Source organism: Plectropomus leopardus, chromosome 8 (genome assembly GCF_008729295.1).
Source record: "Plectropomus leopardus isolate mb chromosome 8, YSFRI_Pleo_2.0, whole genome shotgun sequence".
Lineage (NCBI taxonomy): Eukaryota > Metazoa > Chordata > Actinopteri > Perciformes > Serranidae > Plectropomus > Plectropomus leopardus.
Genome location: NC_056470.1, coordinates 24,652,368 through 24,675,352, shown reverse-complemented (window position 1 = coordinate 24,675,352; position 22,985 = coordinate 24,652,368). Strand labels below are relative to the sequence as shown.

General features: G+C 37.9%; 2 protein-coding genes and 1 long non-coding RNA gene across 3 annotated transcripts; 2 read left to right on the top strand and 1 right to left on the bottom strand.

Annotated features, from left to right (window-relative positions):
- Positions 1–2,027, bottom strand: LOC121946838. The gene is made up of 3 exons (XR_006106046.1): positions 1,922–2,027; positions 434–498; positions 1–71 (listed from the first exon to the last, which is right to left on the bottom strand). It is a non-coding gene; the product is annotated as an uncharacterized LOC121946838 (long non-coding RNA).
- Positions 2,028–2,137: 110 nt separating this feature from the next.
- On the top strand, positions 2,138–10,732 carry spo11 (SPO11 initiator of meiotic double stranded breaks). Its single transcript, XM_042492014.1, has 13 exons — positions 2,138–2,289; positions 3,524–3,637; positions 4,403–4,491; positions 4,847–4,913; positions 5,074–5,182; positions 5,495–5,581; positions 6,986–7,022; positions 7,172–7,281; positions 7,381–7,480; positions 7,865–7,902; positions 8,276–8,352; positions 8,744–8,855; positions 10,613–10,732. Exons 1-13 carry the CDS (start codon positions 2,174–2,176, stop codon positions 10,730–10,732), a joined length of 1,176 nt encoding a protein of 391 aa, XP_042347948.1. The 5' UTR covers positions 2,138–2,173.
- A 1,249-nt stretch (positions 10,733–11,981) lies between these two features.
- Positions 11,982–18,483, top strand: LOC121946839 (5-aminolevulinate synthase, nonspecific, mitochondrial-like). Its single transcript, XM_042491622.1, has 11 exons — positions 11,982–12,090; positions 13,204–13,409; positions 13,540–13,716; positions 13,886–14,002; positions 14,089–14,308; positions 14,439–14,623; positions 14,788–14,967; positions 17,143–17,307; positions 17,404–17,672; positions 17,777–17,939; positions 18,196–18,483. Exons 2-11 carry the CDS (start codon positions 13,220–13,222, stop codon positions 18,354–18,356), a joined length of 1,827 nt encoding a protein of 608 aa, XP_042347556.1. The 5' UTR covers positions 11,982–12,090; positions 13,204–13,219; the 3' UTR covers positions 18,357–18,483.
- Positions 18,484–22,985: the final 4,502 nt, after the last annotated feature.

The window sequence follows — 22,985 nt, the reverse complement described above, 5'->3', positions numbered from 1 at the left end:
CTGCTTTGTAGCTGCAAGGACATCAGTGCCTGTTGTAGATTTTGTAGTCTGGCATGTCAACTGTGGCAAACCTGAACACACAAATACAGAGAGGAGATTTAACACATAAGGTCAAGAAGAAAATCACAAGGAAACTGGTTTAATTTACATGTGGCAGCATATCATAAATGCTAAATGATTGATTATTTGCAGAAAGTGCATGTTTGTTAAAATAAAAGCAACAATAGCACTGTGTAATAAAATACTCAAGTAATGTTCAGCATTCAAAACTCAAAAAGTAAAATATATTATATATACTATATCCTGTAAAGGCCTATATAGGAGTAGAGTATTTACTACATTTCATATTGTGTGGATGATCTACCACAATGCATACTTTATAAACTACCAGATGTTTATTTATTGGATATTGTCACACGTGGTGTATACATACTGTATATAGGTCCTGCTTGTGCTTTTCATGGAAGAAGTACTCAGTGCCTTCAGGCCCATGGCCATCTGGAGCAGGTGAAAGAGACAAGAGAAAGAGAAAGGGTGGAGCTGAGCACATTACTTTTACAAGGAGAAAAGCCCCGAAGGAAAGTACAGCTAAATGCTGCAAATTTACAGATATATTTACAGAGTAAATTTAAAAAACAAAGCACCAGGGCTGCTTTTAGCATGTTATAATGTCACAACTACCCTTCAATAATACTGTAAAAAAAAAAAAATCATAGCATCAACCCTTACGTGTTATATAAGGAGAAAGCTGTGTTAATAATATTGAAATAAAGATCTGTGTACTCATTACTGTCAAGTGGAAATACGTTCAGGTACTCAGACCTACCAACACTTTATAAAAATCAACAGTCAGAGCTCTGGGGAAATACCCAATGCAAAAGAAAAGACACTCCAAATGAGAAAATATTTATTACTGAAGCCTTAATCACAGAGATGCAACTGACTAAACCTTAAAGCAGAAGACACCTGCCAAACTTTTTTAAAATATATTTTTTGAAGCTGTTTTTGTGGGAGTGGTAATAGAACTAAAAATATATTTCTGGTATAAACAGTATACTGAAAAAATATTTCTGTGTATGTGTTCTGTTGTGAATGTGTTGAGACTGGCTTGGGCCCACTCCCTCACTTAACCCTTTAAAATCTGGATTGACATTGCCTTTCTTTTGCTGTGCTCAAGGGCCTTTCACACATTTAAAGCTTTAAATAGTGTTAAAATTGGTTTGATTTATTTGGGGGAAAAAGGAAATTAGCATCTTGGCAAGAAATGTCTCACAGTATGCAAGAAATTGGTAGATTTAGAAAATGCTAAAGTAAAAAGCTACAGAAAAATGTCAAGAAAACTATATTTTTAGTTATCAGAATTATATCTTGAAAATTATGTTGAAGATTTATTACTAATATTAATAAGGTAATTTCCTTGTTTGTTTCTGTTTTTTATCTTTTCATTTTTACTAATTTAATGATCATTTTTGGGTCATCTTCTTCCAGTGATTTGGAGACAAATCAGGTTTCAATAAAGTAAAAATAAGTTCAAATTTTAAAAATATATCATTCCAAGTAAAAGCCTCGCATGCACTCTCAATACCTCTCTCTGGTGTGCACGTTTGCATAGTTGTATCGTTATTAATTTATTCATTTATTGAAGCGCATTAGCTTTGAAGAGTAGTTGAGTTGAATAACACTAAGTAGCAGAAATTGTAGATAAACAAGAAAAGGCGAGTATCTCAAAACTACACTTGAGAAACCTACAGTACTGCAAACAAACTTAGCTAACGTACTTTCACCACTTCACATATGAGAAGCACAAACATGGGCTAACGTTAGTCTGTAGACATATTTCATTTTTCCACTCAAAAACTTCAATTTAAAACACCGAATATCGGCTACGTTTATAAATGGCAGAGTGTGAACATTGTCTTACCGTGTAAACAGAGTAGCGTGGTATAAAAAGTGAAACAGCTAATCATAAATGTTAAGTTTCTGTCGTTTTCTTATTGTCCAAAACGTCCAAAACAATTCATGGATGTAAACAATTCAGCAACGATAATTCTTCCGGCTGGAAATCATTAAGCCAATCAGGTAGGTGCGCGAATCTCGCGAGATTTCGACACCACCCATACGCAGGAACTTCGTGATTTCTTTAGTTATGTAATAACAGACTGTGTAATAATACATGATGGGATCCTGTGAAGCAGAGTTTTTTTCACATATTGACAAGCTCCGTGTCGACCTGCTAAACAGTGTGGAAGTCAGGACACACTGTCAGCGTGTTGAAGAAGAAATCAGCCAGTAAGTTCAGATAATGCGACATTAACCTGAGTTAATGTTAGCTAGCTTAGAGTGCCACTGTAATATGTAACAGGTGCCATGATGGTCCTATGGTGTTTTCCAGCAGCAAAATGTCAAAGCTAATGATATCTGACTTGTGTAATTATAGTGTAACTATAGGTTTAAAGATTGATGAGCTTGTCCATGTTGAGTTATATTTTATTGTGATTATGTTTCCAGTGTGCGCTGTGTTAATGTTAACATGCTATTATGCATGCATTTGGTCAGAGTGGGTTCTCAAGGATGAAATAACAATAAGGGTCTGTATCTGAAGGCCTTTACAAACCAAAAGTTGATTGATTTGAGGAGCATTGAAAGTACTTTTTTCCCCTTAATAAGCTGCTTCTGAACAAATACGGTATGATCTCATCAATCAAATAAAATGTACTGTAAACACATTATTTGTATACAAATGTTTGTATATGTATGTACACGTATTTGCTTACGTTACTGTGTGTACACACAAAGACATAAGGGGTAGTTGATATAACAAGATAAACTTTATTGATAAAAAAATTACTATATAATAAAAAAATATAGAGAGAGAGATAGATATAGATGTAGATATAGATATAAATATATACACAAAATATTATACTATATGTGACAGAAAATCACATCACAGATGTTTGGCTTCTATTTTGTGAATATTGATTCATGAGCAGCGATTTCTTTCTTTTTTTTTTTCAAAAAAGGCTAATTAGATTAATCTGGAAAAACTTGGTGCAGGTCTTCAGATTACATTAATCTAATCTAAACTACATGTTTTTCAAAGCAAATTGAAATAAGGGTGGACATGATCAGCAATAAACCTTGACACTTTACTTTATTGTTTTGCATATAGACACGACCAAAACAAATGCACCACAGTGAATCACTGCAAGTGTTAAAGCTTTAATAAAGAGTATAGACTGTGGTCTAATAGCTCTCACTTTCATATATTTGACTGAAAATTAACGTACAGTGCTGCTTTATCACAATATCAAAAGTGCCTTGATTTGTGTGGTATTTAATTCACTGGATTACTCATAAACAAACATACATGTTGATTCTTTAATTCATAAACTGTTTAGCAGATATTCTAGAAAGTGAACAGCATTCAATAAAAATACATATTGATTTTGCTGAAGCTGAAGATCATGATTTTTTTTTTTCTTGTCAGCCCATATTCAAAGCAATGTATCTTTACTTCCAGCAAGGAAATTTTGACCCGCATTGAAAACATAATCCTGGGAATAGTGACCAGTCTTTCCAAAGATGAGGCCCCTGTCCTGGCACTGCCCAACAGATCCAGCTGGTCCAACGTCAGGTAACTTTATTTAAACACACTTGAAGAAGTTTTTCTGCCCGCCCTGAACACTGACTGCAGTCTTTTTACACACGGACTGTGTGGGATCTGAGTGCGCTGTCTGACCTTTGAAAGATAAACACAAGCAGTCATGTTGTGTGAAGAAATAAATAAACATTTACCTACATAGTTTTTTTTTTTGTGGGAGGTCAGGCCACACAGGATGAGCAGATTGCTGTTTAATACACACTTCAAGTGTGTCTGAATTTGTATATGGGGTGTTCTGAGCAAACTGCACGGGCTAACAGGTGGTAGGAAAACTAACTTCCCATCAGTGAGTCAAGTTGAAATGAAGTCCTGCTGCTTAAAAGACGACAGAATGATAAGGAATTAAAAAGCGACGGCCTTCACACACAAACACAAGTTTACAAAAGGGCTTTAATGCGACTAATCTGCAGAGGCCTTATGCTCAGAGCAAAGACTGTCTGGTCTTATTTGGATCAAACTTGCAGCAGTTTAAAGCACATTCTGTCTCAGCCCTTTTAAATGTGAGAATCCCACAGCTTGAGCGCCAAAGGTTTCACAGAGGAATCAGGACGGCGAGGTACGGGGGAGGTCTTCTCACAGGTAGCCCTCGGGGTGAGGGGAATTTTAGATGACTTTCAGGTGGGGGAGCTGATTTTCAAAGCCTAAAAAGTAAATGTAGCGCGCATGATCTGTCGAATTCTTTGATGGCTGTTTTTCTTTCCTTCTTTTCAACTTTTCTGTCATTACTTCCCACCTAAGTTTTGACAGTGCCGTCGGGCTTCAAATGAGTTCAGGAAGTTCTGTCACCACCATTAGGAGCGACTGTCCGTCATCTGTCACTAAATATGGTGAGAGGATACACACACCTCTGTAGTTATATTTTCCCTTTTCTGCTCTTGACAGCAGACATTCCTTTTAGTCAAAAAACCTTTACACTTGTACTGTACGTCATGTGGCTTTCATTTACATTCATTGTGAACACATGCATAAACTGCACAAACAGTAACAGTCAGACTTAGTTTTAGGTGACAAATTGGCAGAGACAGTGCATATTGGAAGAGGCTTTTAGGGATCGGTTTACCACATGGAAATTCTTATTAGGAACAGAATATGTTTTTCCCCACTTCAGTCCTTTTTAAAGATGTAATAAGTACATTTTGTGTTTATAATGACTGATTTTTTTGTTTGTTTCTCCGTTTAAAGCGCAAATTCTCAAGATTCTCTCGGTCATCTACAGGCTTGTGCAGAGCGACTCATATGCTACAAAAAGGTTATTTGTCATTGATTCGTTATCAGTTCACATTTGAATGAATGATCGCTGAAGCTAGTTAAAATTCATGTTCTGTAAAGTTTTTTTTGGTGAAAGCTCTTTGTTTTGCTGAGTTTTTCCTGAATTTGGTTTCATGAAGAGTTTCATTTTGTTTTCACAGAGACATCTTCTACAACAACACGCAGCTGTTTGCTTCACAGAAAGCTGTTGATAGTATCGTGGATGATATCTCCTGCATGTTAAAGGTTCCTCGCAGGTCGCTACATGTGGTAAGTGTATGTGTTCATGTTAATATGAGAAACGCAAGGTAAAAAACACTCCTCAGACATTAAAACCTTTGCAAAAGTCATTTGAATGTGTTTTGTTATTTGTTCAGGTCCCACAGATGAAATATGTTAGTTGACTAAGGTATTAAAAGTATTTTGCTCTGCTTCATATCTTCAGAAGCACCTGTGGAAAAAAAAAGTTTCCTCTGATCAAACAGAAGTTAAATTAAAGTTGAAGTCAAAGAAGCATGTGTGCATATGCATGTGTTAATATGAGCATGTGTTAACGTGAGTGTGTAACTTAAATGTCGTCAGTTGGCCACGTCCAAGGGATTAATCTCCGGTGATCTGTGTTATATGGAAGAGGACGGCACAAGGATCGACTGCCGCTCCAGCTCTGCTGTAAGTTCCATCAACAACCAAACCCACTGCGTCATCCCTGAAACAGACTTTATGTTACTACACAGAGAAACTCACATCAGCTATGAATTACATTATCATGAGTTTTCATCATTAAAAAGTTACATTTGTTTCTCAACAAAAACATTTTGTTTCCCAGTGGTAATTTCATTAAATGAAATTATGGCTTAATATGTTTGTCAACAGCATATTTTTCCATGACTAAGACAGGACACCACCAACGTCATTAAACATTAATTAACCCTCTCATCAACATATTGTTGATGAAGGAAAAAGACATGAATAAAATGTAGTTTACAGAATAAAGACTTTTATCTTGTGTCCTGTGCTGCACACGCCATATCAGGACTACACAGCGTGCACAGTCAGGAGGACTTGTGGAGTAACTTACTTAAGTTAAAGTTAACAATGACAACAAGAGAGTTTTGGAGAAAGAAACAAGGTAATATCTGGACCTTTTGTGGTTTCAGTGCAGCAGCGAAAAAACAAACAAACAAATGCACTGATTGCTTTATCAGAGAGGATCTTTTTTTTTAATTTAACTTTTTTTAAATTGGGATTTACAGGATTATTCAGTATTCATTATTCAGAAGTACAATCACCCTTTTCAGTATGCCATCGGGGAACAAAGACATGTATTTTTATATAGAAATGGGTAACGGCCCTGCTAGACTCAGAACAATAACACACATACATAACAAAGATGTCCACAGTACATGAAGGTTGTACCTCCAATCACAAAAACACGGGGAAACAACTGAACAAGTACAACAATAAATGAAAAACAAAACAAAAAAAAGAGAAAGAAAAAAAACTTGTGCAGCCACACCTTCATTTGAATACTTAGTGTTCTTGACATATGTGAGAAAAGGGCTCCAGACCTTCAAAGCGTGTTTTTCATCAATTAATGGTAAACTAAAATCTCGTGTAAAATAAGTTTGACTAAAATGACAAAATTATTGTTTTTGGCTGGATTAGGCTGACTGTAATGTTCAATATAATCTGATGACTTAAAAAAACAACTAAGATATTGACAGTTTTCATTGACTAAAACTATACTAATGTTGAAAATAACATGTCAAAGAAAATACTAATGATTTTCTTTGACAGAGATATGTCTAAAATACCCAGACTTTTCAACTAAAAGCTGACTGTAAAAAAAGTGAACAAGGTTACTAGATATGAAATTTACAAGGACATTTGAGGCAGGACTAAGACTAAATTAAAAAAATGCAGACAAAATTAACACTATTGTCGACTGCTCCACAGGGTACCTTGTGTCTCCTGACAAACCAGAAACAGTACTACTATGCTATATAATAGAATGGAAATACATTAAGAAATCTTTTACTAATTTAACTCAATTTTGACTGCATTTTGTTTTAGACTGTTGCAGTTTCATCAAACATTGGTGGGATTAAAAGTATCCTTTATGACTTTTGAGAATGTCATCTTCTTGCCTTCCTCGTAGATGCATCTGAGAATGTCATTTTTCAGATTTGGTATATTTCCTTCTCTGTGTGGAGGACACTACATGCTTGCAGCTTTTGTGTTTTCCTCAGTCATGCACAGATATCGTATCATCTGCTAAATTTGTCCTGGTTGTTGAGAAGGATGCAACGTTTCAAAGACTTCTGGACGATGACTTCTGCACAAAGCTGTCTCCTTGCATCATGATCACAGTGTGTCTCCTATTATTTTAATGTGACTCGAATCATGTTAATTAGAATTTCTCAGAAAAGGGGCAGTAGTAGTGTTCAGGTGTGTTTGTGTGGATCCAGGGTAAAGGCGTACCAGATGTGAACAGCAGGCTGATGGTGAGAAAGCTCTGGGACACGCTGCACATCCCCATCTTCGCTCTGGTGGATGCTGACCCTCACGGTACTCGTCATCTGTCTTCAGTGCAAACCAGTTTTACCCCTCACACATGCTTTGCATATTTCCACACGTTTAACAACACTTGAGTGCCTTTTCATCTCAGCACACGCACAGTAGGGTTGCATGTCCCACTAAGCCAGCAGATGTTAGCACCTGTCCGCTGCGTCATGGTGCCTGGTCTGACTATAATTTCCGCTGGCGTGATCTGGTCCTGGCGGGATGGCTAGGTTTCCATCATCCTCCATACCTCTAACCCTTTTTCCCATCGCATGGCAAGACACATATGTAATGCTTTACTTTGTTCTAAGCTCCGTTACACATCTCGGAGGATAATTGCTCTGGTATGTCGGTGATTGCAGCGTGTCTCTCTCCCTCTGATTTTCCCAGGGATTGAGATCATGTGTATCTACAAGTACGGATCAGTGGTGAGTCCCGCCATGCCATTTATTTCTGTACTGTACATTATCCAATGTGGCCTGTTCAGTGTCTCTCTGTTAGCAATATGTAATTATGTCCCTCTTTAAGCAAAAAAATGGACCAATCATCCCTCTCAGAATATTTAAACTGACATCGTATGGAGTGAAAATGTTGTGTGATTGTGTGGCGATGTCTTTGATGATCTCTGTGATGTTTGTGTAATCACATTTGTGTTCGTTAACTCCGTTGTGAACATGTGTTGGACCACAATATGCACATACGGTGCTGATTGGTGTGTTTATTTGAGATACATTATGTGTATAAGCATTGTGTGTGTGTGTGTGTGACTGAGCTTGTATATGTGTGTGGGTTTTTCCACAGGCCATGTCGTTTGAGGCCCACAATCTGACCGTCCCCAGCGTTATGTGGCTAGGCCTCCTCCCCTCTGACCTCCGGAGGTTTGGACTCCACATTCACTACTTCCTACTTCCTTCTCCTGCCTCTAATTGGGATTATATTCTGGGGACATTTAGATTGTTTGTTTTGGTTGCTGTTGCTGTCGCCCTCACTTTTTTTTCCCCCTTCAACGAACTGCGTCTGAGTGCATATTGAGTTTTAAGTATACGTCCCCTAAAACAAATTTAGGCCAAAGGGGCTTTTTGACATACATTTAATTGTAGTGTGTAAAGTTTTTCCTCCTAAACATACACATAATAACTCCTAGATGTGAGTCTGTTGAGAATGGGAGGAAACGTACTGTAGGGGCGACATCCATCAACAGAGCTGCCTGCTGTCACTTTCAGAACATCAGTGTGGTTATGTGAAGTAAATCAACATTTATTTCTTCAGGTTGCAGGTTCCTGAGGATAGCCTGATCCCCCTCACCAAGAGAGATGAAAGCAAACTCAGCAGCCTCCTCAAAAGGCCGTACTTAACCAGCCAACCAGAATGGCAGAAAGAGGTGAGAGAACAAAGTGCTTTAAAGTCGAGTGAAGGACAGAAGTTGCATAAAAATGTGTGAGATAAAATGTGATCGAATATTTAAGGCGTTTTTTATGCCTCTGGGCTGGCAAAAGCATTATGGCATTATGTTTTCAGGTTGTCCATGCATCTGTCTCTCCGTCTGTACGTCCGTGCATCCTCATAAACACGATAACTCAAGGATGCCTTGAATGATTTCCTCATATCTGGCACAAACGTCCACTTAGACGGACGAACTGATTATATTTTTGTGGTTAAAGGTGACTCTAACCCAGGTTTGGGAATCAGCACCAGCAGCCAGCCAAATGCTGTCAAAATATTCAAGTGACTGGTAGATCTGCATTACTTCCCATCAGAAAAACAATGGTAATCTATTGAGTGGCTGGTAGATTTTGGAATCCACCTGCTAAAGAAGCAGATAGATCAAAAAGAGTTGATATCCAACATCCATCCCATTCTTGTGATCACAGTATCTCAGGAAAATCTTGATGAAATTTCTTAAAAATTTGGCACAATGGCCACTTGGACTCAAAGATGAACTGATTACAATTTGGTGGTCAAAGGTCAAGGTCAGCGTGATCTCACAAAACACATTCTTGGCCATAATTCAAGAATTCGTTAATTACGCCAAAGATTTTACACAATATCCACTAAGATAAAATTAGGTAGTGATGACATTTTGTATCCGAAAAGTAATGTTCAGCAAAAACACTTTTCTGGCCACTACTCAATGTCATATCTCCGGGACAAAAGGGGAGACATTGATCAAATGTTAAATTGGTGACACTATTCTTGTCCATCTTAAAACTGTGCTGATTGTATAGATCTTCTGTGCTGCCGGGTTGGAGATGTTGCGTGAAGCAGCCATGTTTTGGAATTTGCAGCAACATTCATATTTGAAGAACTGTCTCCTGTCATGGCTACATATGAGTCTGGACAGACATGGATGTGAACTATAACAGAAACTTGATTGACTGGCAGAGGTATACAAACATAAGATGGTAAATTTTTAATTTTTTTTTTTTAATTAATGTTATTAGTTCTACCAAAGTACTACAAACAATTGACTTTATGGTATTAATTTGAAATCTAACCTTGACGTTGTGACCGTACTGTACCGACCAAGAAGAGACAACAAAAAAAAACAAATGACGGAAAGGAACTGTAAAGAAACACAAAATAATGACAAAAGGGGCAGAAGAATCACAAAGAGGAAGAACACAGCCAAAAACAAGACAAAAATTACTTCAAAGAGACGCAAAAGGAGAAAAAAAAAAGAAGCCAAACCACCACAAAGTCTGTCTTCTCATATACAAGACAGGTGGTTGGACCTTTTGTATATCTGTGCCCAGGGCCCCATTCTCTCATAATCTTCCCATGCTTATCAATGCAAACCAAAAATACAATGATAAATCAATTTGTCCATATCACACACCCCAAACCTACAGTACCACACTCAGGACTCTTGGAAAACTGTTGGTCTGATGCACCCTGTTCCTTTCTAAACAAAGGAAAAAAGTGTTCTTCCTCAGAGGTTTACACAGTTTTAACATCCTTGCTCATGTGACACACAGCGCAGGAATGTGTGTGAGAGGACTCTTAGCTCGCTGGTACCGAGGAAACAGAGGGGCCACTCTGTTGTGGAGTGGCTGTCAGAAATAAACACCTGATGATTTATGCTTGTTTGCTCTCTCAAACATGCTCCTTAAAACTACTTTTGCGCTCTTGTTGTTGTAGATGGAACTGATGCAGCAGAGTAAGGTCAAGGCTGAAATACAGTCCCTAGCAGCCATAGCTCCTGATTTCCTCGCCAACATCTACCTGCCCAACAAGCTGCGTTACGGGGGCTGGGTGTGAGCGCAATGCTGCCGCTCAGTGGAGTAACAAGTGAACTGCTGAAGCTGGTTGTACAACTGGAGACAGATCCTCCATGTAACTGTCCTGGTTGACCTTGTCAGACACATAAAAACATGAAGTGAAGTTTGTTTGTACTGTTTGCATAATTATTAGTGACTGTGTGTGTTTGTAATGTATATTTGAGTTTCACAAAAGTATCATCCTATCATTAAAACTCGCTCATTTCATTTATAAGTCAGCATGTTTTTGGTATTTATACTCTTGTTGGCCTTGTGATCAGTAAAGCAGCTCAAAACCATTCCAGTTGTTGTCAGCAGGTTTCAAGCCCTCTCTTTTTTTTTTATTTCTCCATGCTTTTTCTTTTCGAATTAATTAATCATTTTCTGGTTTAAAAAGTTTAAGAAACTTATAAGCAGGCCCGTGCAGAATCCCTACAACATTTCCACAGATTTTAAAACAATTTTTAATGTAAAGGGATACTGTCCATCATATTACAAGCAACAAAAGAATTTCACTATTTTAATTCTTGATCAACATAAAACATATATGTATATATTTTGTTTTGATCTGGTTAAAAGGAGTAATTAAATGGAAAAAGTTGATCAAGTTCCTCAGACAAACCAATAATATATTTTTAAAAATGCCCATTACTTGTGGTGGAAGAAGATCACATTCATATTAAAACTAAAAAGCCTACTTTCAATATTTTACTTAAGTATTATGCACAATAACTTTTGTCAGTGTTATAATTTGATGGTATAAAATCATCCCTGATGCTTGTAGGCGGTATTTCTGTGTCATTTGTAGCAATGCATCATATTTAATAAATCTGTGTTTTTCAGTTAAAGTCATATTCTCAGAAGTAGGTAGTAAGTGAAATAAATTCAGTGGAGTTAACAAGTATATTGTACAACAAAAGTCAAAAGAATACTCAAAATACCTTTTTAAAAAGTACATGATTGCAGCACTTGGGATTATGTATTTAATTTATAATAATTTCCCAGTACATTTATCAGATTTTTAGTCTTGCCATTTAAACAAATAGTATCTTAAGGGCTAAAGAACTGAGCGACTTTGGTGATATTGAAGAAGAGAGGCTTTAAATGAAACCCACAAACGTGTATTTCAGTTCAGTTTAATCGACGAAGAGAGCTTCCTTGTTTGCAGTAGACGATCTTTGGCAGGATTACGTACCGGCCGGTGGGCGTGGCCCCATGCTTGTGCAACACTTACTGCTACGTCACCGCAGTGACAGAGGTGTTGTAATTTCTCCTCAACGCGGATCAACGACCGTCTTTGGAAAACCACCGAGGAGCACGAGACTGAACAGCATTTTATTAAAAAATAATACAAACCAGGTGAGTTTATATAAAAAGTGTATGAGGGGATACAGCACGTGTGGTTTACAAGCCATGTGGTCCAGTCGGGACATGATCCAGCTGCTTAAAGAAAGTAAGAGTTATGTGTCTGCCATCAATGACCCTTGGCTGGATGGCCTTTTATTGATCATTGATCAAAGCAGATTTTAAAACATACCTGTTTAGTTTTTGCATTAACTTTCTTCTTAATCTTTATGTTGAATTTCTTTCTGAAACCTATCTTTTTTTTTTTTTTTTACTAAAAGCCATTAGAGAATTTCTGATTAAGAATATACTCTGGGATAACTTGTTTTAATCATTGCATGGGCAGTTTTATCAGTCATTACATATTTTTATCTTAAATCCAGATTTAATTAATCATAGTGAATGATGTGATAATAGTTAATGATAAGTGAATGGGTTAAAAAAAAAAAGCTTGGTTAAAGATAAAAATGTATTGTTAATTTTTGCAAGATATGTTTTTCTTCTTGTAGTAATCAATGAATTTAGAGTCAAAGTCAGTTTCCTTTCAAGCATTTTATTTCTAGTAATTAAGTATTAATAAATAGGTAACAAAAATACTTTACAAAAGCAACTATAGCATCTCGTGTGACTCTGTGGATCAGGAGAGTCCGGACAATAGTTAAGTAATACATGAGATGGGGGAGGTGGGGATTCGGATACAGTTTATGTGGCCAGGCAGCTCTTCTTCTCCCTAATGTTTGGTAACATCACACATTTGTTGGAGCGAGACGGGTCCTTGAGAGGCCTTCCCTTCCCACTTGTCAAGGACAGCTGACTGCAGCGCAGACTGAATGACAGTAGTCTCTTGGGCTTTAAATGTAACACTCCTCTCCGAGTTTGCTTGTCATAGATTAGTGTGGAATCCGTCATGTTTCGCAAGACATTTTTCATCTGTTACGTCAAGGTGGACTGGGATGTCTTCAGGTAAAAAAAAGGCTGTAGTGCTATGAGACAAGTGAGAGAAAGGCAGCAATTTATGGGACCAGTTTTGGTCCCCGACGTCTGTCCTTGGATGGATTCCTTGAAAGCTGACAGGAAAACTCTAGTGGTACATTTTTTGAATGCTCCTCTTTTTCACCTTCTCTTTAGGCCAAGAGTATCTCATATGGACGCGGTGATCCGCCGGTGCCCTTTCCTCACTGTTGTGCCCAGTGTCGTCCTGCAGCTGGCGGGAACATCATCACTGGTGAGCTATGCTCAGAAGTGTCCTGTGATGATGGACCTGGCCTCCAGACCTCTGGCCAGAGCTCTGTCCTCTTCAGCTTCTGCATCCAAAGGCACTCCGACAAATGACGGTCAGTTTTAAACCATCCTATTAACTGTTAAATCAATACAATTAATGGTGATTTGAGAACAATTTGTTTTGTTTTTTTAAATCTTATATATGGGTTATAATTTAGAAACGTTCTCTCTTGTGTTCTGTAGGTCAAAAGCATGAAGTCAAGTTGCCCCCAGGTCACATCGCACCTCCTTCTGGCCAGGCTGTAGGCTCTAAATGTCCTTTCCTGGCTGCAGAAATGGTGCAGACAAACAACAGGGTAGTAAGAGAGGCCAGCATTGAGCTGCAAGAGGACGTCCAGGAAAGACACTCTGTACACACAGGTAAGAAATCAGCCAGATCTGTAATTGGATACCCTTACATGAAGTCAGTTATGTAAATTAAAGGTTATAGCTTTGGGCATATATGCTGTAGTGACAGTTAATGTGGATAGCATATGAATGTAATCAGTTGATTTAGAGATCATTATTAGTGTGCGTCTGTCTTGAGCAGGGAAAAAAGTTGCAGATCTTATCGAGGCAGACAAAGCAAACAGAGGGGCATCAAAAAATCCTTTGAAACCCACAACTTCCAAAGTGTCTCACCTGCTGAAGGACAATCTGCCTGAGGGTAAGAGATACTTCTTAATGAACAATAATGTCTCAAAGGGATCTTTTTAAATCTGAAACCTTTTTTTAACATCTCTCCTTTATCAGCTGTCACCTTCCAGTATGACAAGTATTTTGAGAAGAAGATTGAAAGCAAGAAGGTAGATCACACATACAGGGTTTTTAAGACAGTGAACCGACGTGCCAACACGTTCCCCATGGCAGACGACTACTCACAGTGTCTTCATGCAAAGAGAGACGTGTCTGTGTGGTGCAGCAACGACTACCTCGGCATGAGCCGCCACCCCAAAGTCATCCAGGCCATTATGTGAGTACGCTCAAACCCTGATTAAAACATGCAACGATGATGATAATTACAGATTTTGCCCTGATATAATAATAGAATAGGCTAGTTTTAGATGATAAACTCTGCTGTTTGTTTGTCTTTGTCTTTCAAGGGAGACTTTACGAAAGCACGGTGCTGGTGCAGGAGGCACACGAAACATTTCAGGGACGAGCAAATTCCATGTGGAGCTCGAACACGAGCTAGCTGATCTGCACAACAAAGATGCTGCTCTTCTGTTCACTTCCTGCTTTGTAGCTAATGACTCCACACTGTTTACTCTGGCAAAAATGCTACCAGGTACATCAAATTAAGCTTGGAAATATTTTGAAATTTGCTGAAAAAAAATCCATGCTTTTGCTTTGATGCTCAATTGTAAAGTGTTTTATAACATACTTTCTTGATTTAGACTTAAATCCACAGCAGAGAATTGAACATTTTTCTCCATTTGTTAATTCTTCCAGGTTGTGAAGTATACTCTGACGCTGGCAACCACGCCTCAATGATCCAGGGTATAAGAAACAGTGGGGTCAAGAAGTTCATCTTTCGTCACAATGACGTCAGCCACCTGAGAGAGCTGCTTGAGAAGTCTGATCCCTCCACTCCAAAGATTGTTGCTTTTGAGACGGTGCATTCAATGGATGGTAAGTATGCAGCCCTCCATGCAAGTGTCTTTTTTTTTTAATGAGGCATTTTAAATATTCTGTAATTTTTTTATACATATTCATTGACGTGTCTTAGTTAAAAAATGACGACATAGGGGAGTGTCTGCAAACTGATTTACATTTGTAGAATCACAAAAAGTTTGAGTAATATTTCTCAAAATTAGGAACAAGCAAAGCTACATATACACCTTAATAATACTAATAATACCTTAAATGACTTACGAAGTTAGTTGGTATTATGTTGATCAGTTGACACGTTTATTGCTTCACTGCAATAGTAGAAGATTCACAGAACTGCTTTTTTATATAGAAAAAAATGATCAAAATAGACCTCTTAAAATAAATTTTTTAAAAAAAGAATGAGTCTCTGGGAGTTGGGCTCTCCAAATCAGATCATCTGTTTAAGTTGGGACTTTTGAATGCTTCAATAGTTCAGTTTTTGAGTCCTGAAGTGTCTTCAGTGTCATAAATGCTACCACCCGGATAGTGTTTGCACGTGTGTTCTTATCTGGAATCAGAGTGAGTGATCAAGCAAATCCGACGTCCTCTGTGAACAGGTCCTACGGTAGGCCACACCACGTCCACGACTGTCCACAGTCTTGCTGAGCTGGGCTGCCATCACTATGTTCATGAGTAAATCTGGTAGTTCAAAAAAAAAAACCTACACAAAAAAAGCAGAATTGTAAGTTATCCTGTTCTACTTCTTACATGAGACCACAATAACTTCTTTCTTCCTCACTGCATTTTATAATGTATGACCAAACATTGAGGATATACTTCCAGTAAAATTTAAATTGCCAGCCATGTATCACAACAATTAATGTTTTAGCAACAAAAACAGGATTTATTTATCATGGATTACCATAAATCTTTATTTTAGCAAACAAATGAAATATTGAGCCCATTTCTTATTTATGACATTACTTATGTGAAACTGTTTTGTACATATATATATAATATTTTACACCTTAAACTTGAATTACCATGAATTATTGATTTAAATTCCCTTTAGCATGTGTATTTTATAACCAAGATCAGTTAAGTACAAAAGTAGTTACACTAAAAACCATTACAGTAAGCAAATATCAGTGAACTTACGTGTTACAAAGTCAACAATAGGTGACACAGGTGAAATGCTCTTTAGCATGCTGCTCTGGCAGACCAGAGTTAGCCATTAGCTTAGCCATTATTTTGGCGATTAGCTCGAGTTAGCATTTAGCATAACATTAGCACAGAGGTACACCACTAAACAATACAGTAGCTGCGTTAGCAATTAATGTTAGCCACCCGCGCTACCTATTACCGTTAGCATCGTTTTTTAAAATTAATACAATGATACAGTTGGCACCAAAGTACACTGAAAACATTAGACAACTTCTCATGACTCCGAGAGAAAAGTATCTGGACGTCAACACAGTTTATGATCTACTCTTTTCTCACGAGAGCAAACACGCGCGTCACTCACCGGAGTTTTCAAGCATTAATAAATCAACAGAAGTTATCTTCCTCTGATTCACAGCTCCTGTCCTGATAGAAGAGCAACTTTTCAACATTGGTTTGGTTGAATATGAAGTTTTAAAGATTAAATCGCAGCATAATAACAGCTCTGTTCTCCGTAACTCGCATGTCAGACGTCCTCGATACATTTTTCGGACATTTCTCAGGAAGTCATGTAGGAAGTGATGTCATACACAGGTAGGGAGCATAGACTGTATATAAAAATATTATGTCTTTATATAAACTCAATGTAGTAACAAAAAAATATAAGCATACAGAATTATTTATACATATGTTGTTTTCATTAACTTGCATATTAAACATATATCGTTACCATATATTGTCACAACACATAATATCATATAAAAATGCATCGATATTTCTAATACATGTACATGTACACCTTTTATTAAAGGTATATCACGTATGTTAGAAACTTAAATCTTCATATAACCAGAGGATGTATGTATGTATAATGACACATTGCCTTTTTGTTAATATTTATGGCAGCATCATTCTTGACACACACATACATACACACACACACACATTTATATATATATATATATATATATATATATATATATGAAAAGGTATTTGTGCCTTTATTCTTATTAGTGATGTTAAACAGCCTATTAAATGCTGTGCTCTCTACAGGCGCTGTGTGCCCACTAGAGGAGATGTGTGATATTGCCCACAAGTTTGGTGCCATTACCTTTGTGGATGAAGTTCATGCTGTGGGCTTGTATGGGCCCAGAGGAGGAGGGATCGGGGACAGAGACAGAATCATGCACAAGATGGACATCATCTCTGGTACACTTGGTAAGCAAAGCCCTTTACTAATATGGGTAAACCTCTCCTAACACCCCCACCAGTTGCATATGTGGCTCTCTGACTTGTTATGGGTTTCATTTCCAGGCAAGGCATTTGGCTGCGTGGGTGGCTACATCGCCAGCACCAGGGCCCTGGTGGACACAGTGCGCTCATACGCCGCAGGCTTCATCTTCACCACCTCCCTGCCCCCTATGCTGCTGGCAGGGGCGAAGGAGTCCATCAAGGTCCTGAAAAGTGAGGAAGGCCGGGTTCTCAGGCGGAAACATCAGAGGAGTGTTAAGCTGCTCCGACAGATGCTGATGGACTCAGGCCTTCCGGTGGTCCACTGCCCGAGCCACATCATTCCTGTCCGGGTAAAGATATTAATTATTTATCCCTCTAACTGGTGCAGGGACTCAAACTGTTACACTCTCTTTTATATCTTTGAAATCTGACATATTATGTATCTGTTTGGCAGGTGGCAGATGCAGTGAAAAACACTGAGATCTGCGACATCATGATGTCTCGTTACAGCATCTATGTACAAGCAATAAACTACCCCACTGTGGCTAAAGGGGAAGAGCTGCTGCGCATCGCACCCACACCACACCACACTCCCCAGATGATGTTCTACTTTGTTGGTATGTCCACTATAAAGCATGAGGTCCATCTTTTGAATTAAAGATATCCATATTTTTTCGTATTCAAATTTGGTGAATATAGCAACTCTGAAGTCCAGTAGCTGCATTGGATAGTAAGAAAAGCGATTAATTTCAAACCTCTGCACTGTTAGGATTATTTTGACACTTTGTACACTTGTGGGTATGTCTAACATCCATAATTTATGGCAACAAAAGATGTTTTCTCAGCTGTTTGCTGTTTGCTTTGTCCCAACAGACCGTCTGGTGAAGACTTGGAAGGAGGTGGGCATGGAGCTGAGGCTGCACTCCTCGGCTGAGTGTGACTTCTGCCAGCAGCCTCTTCACTTCGAGCTGATGAGTGAGAGGGAGAAGGCCTACTTCACAGGCCTCAGTCACATGATATCAGCGGTCGCCTGATATCACATGAAACACTAAACTCCAACACCTCTTAGTAGGATTCAAGCTATTTATTCTATTTAAATTAAACATATCACTGCATATAAAATGTTCCGTGTCACCAATAAATGTGTGGGTAAAGACTTCATGAACTCTTGTGTGATTTCACTCATAAATGTATTGATTTCACATAAACTGATCGGTGTGAAAATGTGGTTTTCAGGAACATACCGCAACTTCATAGATTCATGAATTGCTTAACCAGCACTGTCCAGGTACATAGTGAGAAAAAAAAGAAAACAAAACATAATTTCCTTTATAAAGTTATGCATACATGCATGTGACACATCTATTTATTACACGTGGCTGTATTCATGAATCAATCGATCAGTCAGCAGTTGGCTAAAGATAATTACAAAGGCTAAACATTTATAAATATTCCTAATAATAATATTGAGCTTCATTTATATAGCTGCTTTTCAAGACAAAGTTCCAAGGGGCTTTAGACAAATAAAATATTATAGAAAAAAAAGATTCAAAAGTTTATGCATGGGAAAATAGGAGCTAGACATGAGAGCAAAATAAGTTAAGTAAAAGATAAAATAAAAATAAAAAACAAAGTTAAGAGATTACCTGAGTATATAAATAGGTTTTAAGAAGTAGCCCACAGATAAAAGAGTGTTCAGGCCACAAAACCCTGCTTAACAAAAAAGGCCCGATCACCCTTGGTTTACAGCTGAGACTGTGAAATGGCTAAATTCAGGCATTTGGACATATTTGTGTCCCGTGTTTAATTTATATCAACTAGCTGTGTAAGATACCTCTATTTAAAAGAAGAATAAAAAGTGCAACATTTGACTGGAGGCAGTGTATAAAACTAGTATGTAAGTCAAAAATATAAATATGTGTGCAACCTACAACAATAAACAACAAGATCTACATAAACAGTAATAACAATAATAATATATACAATGTGTAACTTATTGAATATATCCTACTGTAGCCTGCTGTGTATGTAATCTGAATGATCTATTTGAACTCTGAACGTTAGAATAATCTACAAGTATGAAATGATTGAGATAGCAGATGGTATGACACACCACACACAAACCCAGTTATACAATAAAGACATAATATCTCAAATCAGTAATATGTTGCAACCATGTCATACATACAGTTTTATCCCTACATTTATCATGACACCCAGGATATTTGCTGCACATACATGTATCGCACATGTAAACCATTTCATAACATGCTGTGGCCCCGGCAGATGGATAATCTCTCATATCAGAGATAACATGTTATGGGATGTAGCATTGCTTCCTTTTTTAATATATCCCTCAAAGGTCAGACACAAGTATGATGGATACGCATGTGGATCAGGTGGTGTAAGATACATGTCATTTACTCTTTAATAAGTATATAGTGATTGTAATAAGCAGTTTTTTCATAAACAACACAAAGGCACATTACATAAATGCCCCAATAACTTTTCTTTTGTTTGCTTTTTTATTTGAACCTGGTTTAGTAAAAAGCGCAGAGATGCACCAAGTAGTGGTGTTCACGTATAATCAGCTTAAGGGCAGATTTGTGGTGATCTGGTCATTCATTCATGAAATGCATTTTAAGACATTCTTGGTTTCTGCCACACGGAGGCATACTGGCTCTCCGGTTTGGAGCTGTGAGGCTGTGACGCCACAGCCTCCTTCCTCTGCTGATGACTCATAGCCGGTGCAGCAGCTTTCATGATGAGCCACTAGATGGTATCAACAGAGAACAGGATATTGTGTTTCCTATCTAGATAACATGGGAGATCTTATTGCTTGTAATAAAATGCAGCAAATACACTTCAGTGAAGCTCACAGTGTGTGACATGCAAAATAAGAGATTATAGATTTTTTTCTTAGATTTATCTTTCATCAACGTGACCATCTGGTTATTTTTTAAGCAATATAAAATTAACATTTTTATTGATGTTCTACATTTTCTACCCTATGATCATCATGGTTACATAAAAGTAGTTCAATAAAAAAAACCTTTACTCCCACATGCAGAGAAACATCAATGGAAGGAAGCTCTCCTCCCATCTGTCTCATCTCTGAACGCCTCCCACTGTACATCTGCACGTGACAGGGGTGTGTGTGTGTGTGTGTGTGTGTGTGTGTGTGTGTGTGTGTGTGTGTTTGTGAAAGCCCTCAAAGCAGCACTTGACATGCAAAAACCTTGGATTCTGTAAATCAAAGACCATAGTTAAACCAAAACTCCCTCTCTTTCCTCTGAAAGAATTACCATGAGTGCACGTTTGGAGCACATTATGTAACTAAAGTGTTGGTGGAAGTGGAGCAGTCAGGTGACCACCACTGTTGTGCAAGTCAAGCCTGCTCAGAGCATGAATCAATACTCCACTTAGGTGCTGATTTGGATTTCAAATTTTGAGATATAACCATTGGATAGAGGCTCATATACAACAGCACCACGTGTTTCTTGGATTTGATTAGTAAACAAGGTCATACATCGGCCTAGAATAACTCTTCCTTCATATAACCAGTAAATCTACAAAATGCCAGGAAGACATTAGCAGGAAATTCTCCCTTTTTTTACACTGTTTGAAATGATTGTCACACTTTGTTTCCTCCATCAACTGTCTTTTGAGGATGCAGGGTGCTTAATTCCCTATTGCATACAATCTGAGTGTAGGTCCAACACCTCTACACTTCCTGGATGAGTTCAACTGGAACAGCAATCATGTGGGTATGATGGGCCACAGGCGGTGTGTGTGTTGGTTTTTAAACTCTGCTGATGGAGGCAGGTGCTGTAATGGTGGTGTGGTGTTGTGTGGCGATGATATGTTGCCTGTTGCTGTGTGTCTGATCAGTCTATGGTTGAGCGCATTTGTGTGTGTGCGCAGGTTTAGCTCTATTCCTCATTCTGTGTTAATCCCGATGCTCTGCACATCTGTGTCTCCCCCACTCACGTGTGCAGACAGATGAGCTGCGTGGCTGGATTCCCACCGCACGCATCTCGCTCTCTCCCTCTCTTATTCCTCCACATTCACAGTTCACTTGCATTATTATACGCATCAATAGTGAACCATGGGAGCATTGTGGGCTCGTTCTAAGTAAGGACACTTGCACTGCAGCATGCTTATGAATTCCTTATTGTGGTCAACATGTAATATAGAATAGATGAAAAGGCCTCCTTGATACACTTCACCTCGTAAATAAAATAAAATGAAAGAAAAGAGCCATTTTAAGGGTATGCTTATTCAGATAATATAGGTTATAATATTATGATGAAAGAGAAAAATGCAGTACACTGCAAAGTGAGTGAAGGATAGTGGAGTTTGCCCCTTTAGGAGAAAAATGAATGGATTCAGTTCTATTATTTGTTTTTGTATTAAATGGAGGTTTGTGATTTCATTGTAAATATTGCAATGCACTTGTAATCGTGAGTAATAAACTAGTATTGCTATTTAATGTTGCATACCATATGTAGTAATGTATAGTATCTGGTGCTAAAATACAGAATATCATAGGATTTCTGTTTCAAAAGGGTGTCATGAGCATACATCAGAAAAATGCCACATTGGTAAGGTGAATTTGGTTGTAAATAAGGTGCTATACGGCACATATTATGTGCCAGGGCCATAGCCCCGGAGTCAACACGGGGGGACGAAATATGCCGGGGGGGTCTGGGGTGATGTGATTATTGGTACGCTGTTACAATAATAAGCTTTCCATCAGCAAATGATGGGAATATAAACTTTACGTAAAACTGTAGTGAGTGGAATATGCTCAGATTGTATGGAGTGTTTGCTAACATGCTGACAGGAATTTAGCATAACATTGTTTGAAGATAACTGATAATAAAAATATTACACTTTCCAGAACTGTTATGGTGGTGTAACCTATGTAGCATTCATATTTCATTTTAGTTTTCGACTTATTAATATATTCAAAAGTGATAAAATAGAGAGACAATACAACGTTCACAATACCCCTTTTAACACACAGATCGTCCCCACAACAAAGTCCCATCTTAACGCCGCCTTCAGATTTTTACAAAGAATCAAACAACAGTGGCATCAAGTCAATCTAAAGTGTGATTTCAGACAGCATGCCGGCATCCCCAGGGCAAAAGAGGCGCGACATTTAACACAACAGCGTCGGCCTCCAGTGTGACACATAATTTAAGTGTAAGCGCCGCTTTCTAAACAATAACAATGGAATAACATGACAGTAGTTTACCATCCCTGTTGCCGACTCATCTCATCTTCTGCTTGGACCCCACCCTAATACTATAATAACATAACACTAGAACTAGTAATAATAATAATAATAGCATTTTTTTGCATATTTTTTGTTCCCGTCACGCCAATATTATATTAATTAGGCCTATATTAGTGGCCTGTTATTTGCAATAACACATTACAACATTTGACACATTGCAACTGTGCAAACATTGTGCAAGATTATTGTGTCACTAACACAGACACACCTTGACCACCCATGGCAATATTTAAGTGATAAAATGAATGATAAATAAAACTTACACAAATTCACAACAAGATCATTTGGTGGCATTGAACAGAACAAATTTAGTGTGAATAAAATTTTGAAAGTCACACTTTGTGATTGTCAGTGATAA